This window comes from Nannobrachium achirus (genome assembly GCF_963921795.1).
Source record: "Nannobrachium achirus genome assembly, chromosome: 4".
NCBI classification, from domain to species: Eukaryota; Metazoa; Chordata; class Actinopteri; order Myctophiformes; family Myctophidae; genus Nannobrachium; species Nannobrachium achirus.
In genome coordinates, this window is record NC_137813.1 from 25,816,394 (window position 1) to 25,825,392 (window position 8,999).

Consider the following 8,999-nt stretch of genomic DNA (forward strand, 5'->3'; position numbering starts at 1 on the left):
TCTCTCTCTCTCCTCCTTCTCGGCGGTTTCCTCTAATGGATGGAGGATTGCGATGGTTTATTATTTTGAGGGGAACACGGATGGAATGCGGACTTTAACTCCAAAGCTGCAGGGCCCCGGAGAACTGCAGGGACTGTCTGGCACTCTGGCGCAGAGCAAAGATCAACATATAAGAGCTCAAATAGTAATAGGGCTAAATACATCTGAAAGGAAGATAAGAATATTGACTTGAGCAGCTGCTGCCGTCTGTATGAAACGCCGTCCCAGAGCCACCATGCTGTGTGCATGTGCGTGTTTCCTCGGGGCGCTGTCGTCACCAATTGACAGTGCCATAAATCCAAAACATGTGCACGCACGCGTGTAAAGCCCCTATCATAGTCGGCACCGCGGTGGAAAGCTATCCACCGCGGTGTAGTCTTTTTGAGTCATAAAACTACAACATTACGTCATTACTCGCGGTGAAGAGCTTTCCACCGCGAGTCCTGACACATCTCTCTGTTTTTACTTTAAGACAGATCGGCTCTTCACCCCGTTCACTGATTGGTCGACCTGGACCGGTCTAGACCAGGTTTGCGTCTGAACCAGAGGGCCAGCGGACTATGATGGCCTCCACTTATTTTCTGACTTGAGGTGGAAAGCTTTCCACCTAAAATTTGCGGTGGATAGCTCTTCACCGCGGACTATGATAGAGGCTTAAGGGTCCTCCTCCTCCCCCCAAATGCACGCACGCGCGGACACGCACTATACGAGGATTAGATAACCTTCTTCATACACGCAGAAATATAGTAGGCCTCCAGTAGGATAAAAACAGCGCGCGCGCGCGTGCACGCACACACACACACACACACACACACACACACACACACACACACACACACACACACACACACACACACACACACACACACACACACACACAGCCACATCTCTTTAATAATTAATTGGTAGTTGGCAACAAAAGGACTTGCATATTTAATCTAAATCCATGTGTTACTTTCCTTTCCAAAAGGTTGACATCATGGTTGCATAACTGCTGAAAACCATAGCAGAAGCAATTGAAAGTAATTCAAGGAGAGATAACTAAGGCTTGAAAGCAACAGAAGCATACATACCGGTATACCATTTTTGACGGCCCTGTCTAAAATGCATTATAATCTGTTTATAACACAGTTACATCATACATTTAAGCACTCATAACTACCAGCCTATTCTCACCCCCTCGCGTCGGTTGTATGACGCTTTAGAGGTGAGAATATGTTGCAGCTACTGATAATGACGTGTAAGATCAAGTATCATAATGCTTAATAAGTGCTGGTGTAAAATACACCATATAATGATTGTACAATGCATGAGAATCAAGGTTTATTCACTACAGGTAGTAGAAGTGAAATACAATTAAGTGAGGTCCTCAAAAGTAGGCTACTGTGCCACAACAACAGACAATAATAAAACAACTAAGATAAGATTAGACAAAATGAAAATAAAATTCATGGCTCAGAAAACTTCAAGTAGGCTACCCACATCAGCATAACATAACAATGGCAAGAGAGAAATGTTCTCAAAGTTGGGTCCGGGGACCCCCAGGGGTCCTTGGGTGGGTTCCAGGGGGTCCCCAGCTACATTTTAATATAGCATCACAATAATTTTAACCACTTTATCCATTTATATGTTGGCTATTAAAAAGCAGATTAGTAGATCTACAAGCCCAGAGCGCAACACTTTTTGCCGTGCTGCTGTACATCTGATATTTTTGGACGTTTAGACAATGATTTTGTAACACACTACATGGGTAGTCTGAAATTAAGGAAACACACAGAAAACAGCCACATTTCCATCTATAAGGCCAAACCTCATTGAACAAAAATATTGTCATGGAATGATTAATGATGAAGTTTCTTCTTCTGAAACAAACAAATTAGCAAAAAAGTATTGTATAAAACAAAACAAAGATTGTTTCCTAGTGGTTTTGGAGAGAAACTGAAAAATGATATCAGAAATGTATTTGTCCACACTGAAAGTAGACAAAATATATTTATTGACATAGACATGCCGCAGAGGCCACATGCTTCCCCCGGGCCGCAGTTTGAATAACGCTGAAGTAGGGTTTTAATTTACAAAGAAAAAAAGAATAAAATAAAAATCGTTGTATTTCACATGGCCATTCATTCTCATAACATTTGTACCTCCACTTCATTATTTCAGTGTTCCACAGCATCTGAATGATGCACTGGTTCGTGAGCCCGCTCCCCTGGCCTCCATGCGCTGAGTTGGGTGTCCAACCACTGAACGGGCTCCTGTGGACACTGCTGCTCCTCTTTCTGTGGTATTGTTATCGGATGGGCTCAGACCTGCCTGCCCCGGGCCGGACGCATGCCGGGAAGCACAAGTCGGCCTCCAGGCGTGCCATGTTGTCCCGCGCTGGGAGCTGCGTCGGAAGCGAGTGCAACGCGGGATCCAAGGTCCCCGGAAGTGATCAAGTCCCTTGCATCCCCATGGAATCAGGAGAGGATGAAGGACGGGGCTACCTCACTCCCGTGCTGAGTCACGCCTTATTCCCAGCCCAGGCATCTGTTGGAGGTAGGAAACTGTACGCTGCACTTCAGGAGTATGCCAAACGCTACAGTTGGGTGGGCATGGGCCGCATCCACAAGGGACTGCGTGAGCAGGTAAGAATATTATCCATGAAACCATAGGCTTGTGGGCACAATTTCCCCAAAGTAATGTCTTAGTAGTGTGTGTGTGTGTGTGTGTGTGTGTGTGTGTGTGTGTGTGTGTGTGTGTGTGTGTGTGTGTGTGTGTGTGTGTGTGTGTGTGTGTGTGTGCGTGCGTGCGTGCGTGCGTGTGTGTGTGTGTTTAACCTGAATCCTATTATTTTGTTGTGAAGAGGGCATGTGAAAATGTGACATAACACATAACACGAAATCTAACACAATCTGTTCTCTGTATTGTGATCTTGCTCTCAAGTCAAGGATATGAAAACAAAAATTCAGCCAACCTACTTATAACATGTCTGGTTCAAGAGCAATTATGTTCACACACATAGTGGCCAGTTATACGGTAAATGCACTGCCACACTTTTTTGCTTAAGTGCACAGTAATCAAAAGCTATATTTCCATAGCAGCGTAAGCAAGCACATTCACCAAATAAATGAAACTGATGTAATGAAAGAATGTCATCATTGATAGCTTACTCACTCCTACACGTCTGATTAAGATACATATTTATGAATTCATTTTACAGCTAGATATGTGTTAGGAGAAACAACCATAGATTTGACTGAAGACGTTTTCAAGCTGTTTCTTTAGAAGTCACTAACTTGCGATTGATCACACACATCAGGTCAGGTTGAACGATCTTTCTACAATCCAGAAGCCTCATCTATTCTTCCTCCCAGACGTCCCAAGCATTCCGTTCTTCCCCCGGGACGCCCATCGCCATGATATTGATGTCTTGGAGGCCAACTACCCTGTCATCATGGCTGAGTTCCAGGCTGTTTACCAGAGAGGCGTAGACCCAAAATCTGGATGGACCTGTCTGGGACCAAAGGTAGTGAATAGGGATGTCCGATATTATCGGCCGGCCGATATTATCGTCCGATATTAGCATAAAAAGTAATATCGGAAAATATCGGTATCGGTAAAAAAATATTTAAAAACAGGAGTTCTTACTGTATGGTAGTTAGGGGTGTGCCAAAAAACCCAAAGTGGGGTTTGGGGACTCTCAGGGGGTCCCCAGCTAATGTTAGATAGTTAGCAACCAAATGGATCCTTAGGGGTCTGTAACTCTGAGTGTACAAATGGAACCAAATGGACACTTACAGGTCTGAAACTTTTAGTGTACAAATGGAACCAAATGGACCCATTCCATTTGTACATTCTTAATATGATTTTATAATATAAATTGGGGTCCCAGCGATATATAAATGCCATTAAATGGGGGTCAGTAGCGTAAAACATTTCAAACTGGGAGTCCTTGAAATTCAAATGGTTGAGAATCACTGCTAGATATTATATTAGCATATATCGGTATTGGTTAATATCGGTATGGGAAATTAAGAGTTAGATATTATCGGTTATCGGTAAAAAAGTCAATATCGGACATCCCTAGTAGTGAAGATTATAAGTCTTCACTTTGGCACAAACAGAGGCAGAATAGATTTGCAACGCGCACAAGCACACGCACACACACACGCACACGCACACGCACACGCACACGCACGCACGCACACACACACACACACACACACACACACACACACACTGACACACACCTTCAGTCGCTTATCCGGAATCGGCCCGCAGGGGGACAACAGTTCCGGCAGAGAGCTCCAGACTTCCCTTTCCCGATCAACATTAGCCACTTCCTCCTGCGGGATCCCCGAGGCGTTCCAAGGCCAGTGTGGGGCTATAATCCCCCCATCTGGTCATTGGTCTGCCACAGGGTCTCCTCCCAGTGGGAGGGAGAGGCTCAGGAGGCATCCGTACTAGATGCCCGAACCACCTAAACTGTCTCCTTTCCAAGTGAAGAAGCTCTCTCGCGGATGACTGAACTCTTCACTCTAGGGAGAGGCCCGCCACCCGTCTGAGAAAACGTACACACACACACACACACACACACACACACACGTGCGTACGCGCGCACACACACACACACACACGCGCGCGCACACACACACACACACACACACACACACACACACACACACACACACACACACACACACACACACACACACACACACACACAGTTCAAGAAAGCTCCTTGAATAATTAAAGGGATAAAGTGTTCCTTCTTTGAGTCGTTTACAATCTATTATATTCTAATCAGGTTAGAAAGGGTGATCAATTAGCAACATGGCTTACTTGTCAGCAAATCAAAAGGTTTCTCTCTCTTTTTCCTACATTTTTTTGGCATGCATCTTTTTCCAGGGTTTTATTATTATAATACAACTACCGTGGGACATGCTGTATACCCTAGCATATTTCTATAAAGGTTAAAGGAACATTTGGAGACAAAAGACACTACAAAAAGCCATCTGTCTTTCCATAACACTAAAACACATGGGAGTTTTATATTATTTTCTGAAATAATAGAGATTGTTGAATTAGTGTGACTATGAAATAAATAATACTAGTCCTTACCCGTTCAAAGATATGAGCTCTGAAATGATGTGCAGTGTGTGGGTTATGGGATGTGCACTGTGCACACAGTATATGAGGGATGGAAAGTAACTTTAACTGGTGCTTGCATGATAATATGTAGGAGCATCAATGTAAGAAATACCCGTTTCGTTTAATAGCTACAGAGATACTGTGTCCCCAAGCTAGATGCAGAATAGATATAGATACACCATAAAAATGCTAATATACAGCATATGATTTGTGAAAGTGACAAACGGGCTTCACAGTTATGTTAGGTGTGTTCATATGCTAATGGTGATGCGATTTCAGATCAATTGCTCCAGCCACTGAGGAGAAACGCCTCAAGCTAGATGCAGAATAGATATAGATACACCATAAAAATGCTAATATACAGCATACAATTTGTGAAAGTGACAAACGGGCTTCACAGTTATGTCAGGTGTGTTCATATGCTTATGGTGATGCGATTTCAGATCAATTGCTCCAGCCACTGAGGAGAAACGCTGTGACAGACACTCAGACACTCACTCAGACACTCACTCAGACACTCACTCAGACATTCGATAAATTATAGTATAGATAATGTACTACAAATGTGTAGAACCATTGCCTTTTACCCAAGTCAATTGGAGTAATTACAGCATTTAGAAAAGGTGATGATGGGGTGATTTTTTATTTACTTTTTATTGTCTCTGCTCTCAGAATCAGATCCTTTTTCTCTGTGCACACATTCGTAGTTTGGATATTGTAGCTAAGCTAGCAATAATTGTTTTACCAGGAAGGTGTGTGTGTGTATCCATCCAGGATGAAATCGTCACTCTTAAGTAAACTACAATAGAGGAGTAGCGTCATTTGATTCTGCATTCCTATTTTTGCTCCAACACAGAGCCTCCAGTTCTTTTTAAAAGGCTTGACTGGCTAGTTGGTTACCTACCACAAATACTTCTAAAGGCCTCAATGCCACCTATATTTAATAATAATAAATGATTAAAGTAATTATTTGGCATCTTTATTATAATAACACTTTACTGACCTGAACTTAATAGAAAAACTCAATGTGTGTTTGTGTAATGTATGTGTTACAGTATATGTAATGCATCTCATGTTTTTCTTTTTTCTTTTTTTTTTTCAGGGCCAGGCAGTGTTTTCCTTGTACAGTGCAGGTGTCTGTGTGGCAGCGAACTGTCGTGCCTGTCCCTGTACCTACCGGACACTTCTGTCTCTTCGTACATTTATAAGCAGTAACTCCCTGGGAGCCGCTGGATTCTGGCTGCTACCGCCTGGGGCTACTCTAGGGGGCTCATATGGACCAACCAATACGCGCCTGCGTTGTCATCTAGGTAAGTAATTATGTTTGAGAAGAAAAGAGAAATCATTCCTGAAAGACTGTGATTTTGACACTTGTTCACTTCTTCAAGCTTCTGGATTTTGGAAGGAAGGTGTCCATGGACGTGCAGAGAATGTTAGAGAGGCAGGGGCTAAAATTTCTAAAAGGGCCCTTTGGGTGGAAATATCGAATATATATTTTCGGTGCTTGATACCACACTGAACTAAGCATAATCAAGTCAATACTGGAGATGTGGTGTAACGGCATGGATTTCTACACAGTGAGGGCAATTCCTTCAACATAATATGCTGCATTCAAGTTCAGGAGAGTTTGGACAAGGCAATTCTCTTGAATGCTGCGGGGCTTCAGGTATGGCATGGAAAGGGGGTAATGCATTTCTTTTACCATAGTAAAAACTGCATTCATGGTCTGGAGAGGGAACCTTTTACAGACGGAAAAAAGGTCAGGGGCTCAAGCCCTGAAGGTGCCTGAAGGTGACAGCATACCTAAGTGTTTGTTGCAGTTGCAAAGTATAAAACGAACATAGGCTACTCACTCATCATCAACTGAGTGGAGAGACTCAATGCAACAGTGCAGCTTCTGTACAGACCAATGTATTTCACCCATGTTTTGGACAAAGGTTTGGACATTCCTTTTGGCAGTACGCAGGCTGCAGTGACACAATGACTTTATGCCGCACCGTTTTAAGATTCTGAAAGAGTAGAAGAGTAGGAACAGGAAATGTTTGATTGCTCGATTGAGCTCTTATGTTTCTGCATCACAGGTGATTTAAATTAAATAACCACTATCCTTGTAGACTGCCATACAGAGTGTCATAATATTAATATTATAATGGTGTTTTAAAACAAAATCTAGAATTTGCTATGGACCAGGCCAAATCTTTGCCACGGACATCTTTGCCACAGACACCTTTTTTGTTTGACATATTGATGACCACATGACGTAAGAGAAACATTTGAAAATGGTCACTGTTGGTTAGAAACCTTGCATCTCCAAGTTTCAAATTTGCACATCTTTTCATAAATTATAGCCCTGCCTCATCATGCAAGACTGTCACACACAAAACTAGTGAAAATGGCAGATCTACAAGCACACAATGCTGTGTGCTTGTAGATCGGCTATTTTCACTATTTTAAATCATTTAAAAAAATGATAAATACAAAACGAATGGTTTTGGACATACAAGGTTTCCACCTGACAATGACGATATGGTCAAAGGCTGAGAAGATGATGTTGATCTGATGATGGTCTTCCTTCTCAGGTCTGCAGACGCCGCCTCTGTGTGAGCTGGTGGTGGGAGGAGAACCCCAGTGTTGGTCAGAGGGACACTGTCTTTTAGTAGACGACTCATTCCTCCACACAATCTCTCACAAGGGTCTGTAAATCACAGTATCTTATAACCTTGTTGTGAACTTGTAGATCTGCTATTTTCAAACACTTTACTTTACTTTTTGAATTCTGGACTTTTACTTGTAACAGAGTATTTCTATATCTCAGTATTGAGTAAAAAAATTGAGTACTCTTTCCACCACTGTGTCTGTCTTTTTTAAAGGGTCTGCAGACGATGGACCACGTGTCATTTTCAGCGTTGATCTCTGGCATCCAAACGTGGCTGCGGCAGAGCGACAAGCCTTGGACTTCATTTTCAGCCCTGACCTCTGAATTTGCTCCTGCAAAACCCATAGACGACTCGTAGGGGTGCCTTATCTTAGCCTTGCTTGTTGTGGGTCATAAAATCTCAATGTTAACATCATTCCAGCCAATGAATCACTGTGTGAATCTACCCTAAAGCCTGATTTATGGTTTGCCATACGACAATGTCGCGTACCGAAAATGGCAGATCTACAAGCTCACAACATGTCGCGGCATGATGTGAGCTTGTAGATCTGCTATTTTCAGCACGCGGCACCATTGTACGGCAAAGTATAAATCAGGTTTAAGAATTGTATAAGCCATTCGGCCCTAGCCTAAAGAGAGCAGAAAAAAATCGTGTTCACTTTTTATTTTTAATAGTCACATACTATATGATGCTCATGAATGCTAATTTGCATGTGAAGACCTTTCCTGTTGACAAATAGATTTTGTTTTTTGAAAATGGTGCATGTGCTAATATGCCTTTAGGAAGTGGGTGACTTTACAGTCACTACTGAGATGTTCTATTTTGACATTTTATTCCAGAATCAAAAACTGTGAAAAAACAGAAGTTATATAAATGTGAACTTCAATAATGTATTTTTTTTATTTCTAGTTTGGTGCCTTTTTAGGTTACTTTACCTTGTTATTTTTAACATTGACCTATTTTTTGCAAACTGTGATTATTATTATTATTATATTACACTTATCATTATCGTTATCATTATCATTATTATTATTGGCCGGGTTTCCCAAAGCGATTTTAGCCCATCATGGTCGTAGAGACCAAGCCCCGACCGTCATGTTCCCGGGTTTACATGGGTTCGGGCAGAGCGACTTAATAAGCCCCCTATCACCATCATTCAGATTTCACAAA

The 8,999-nt window shown here is 42.3% G+C and overlaps 1 protein-coding gene across 1 annotated transcript; it reads left to right on the forward strand.

The window, feature by feature from the left end:
* Positions 1-2,222: 2,222 nt before the first annotated feature.
* On the forward strand, positions 2,223-8,152 carry asphd1 (aspartate beta-hydroxylase domain containing 1; the record flags this gene model as incomplete). Its single annotated transcript, XM_080724195.1, has 5 exons — positions 2,223-2,666; positions 3,341-3,547; positions 6,275-6,482; positions 7,752-7,865; positions 8,043-8,152. The coding sequence occupies 5 exons, from the start codon at positions 2,223-2,225 to the stop codon at positions 8,150-8,152; spliced, it is 1,083 nt and encodes a 360-aa protein (XP_080580321.1).
* Positions 8,153-8,999: the final 847 nt, after the last annotated feature.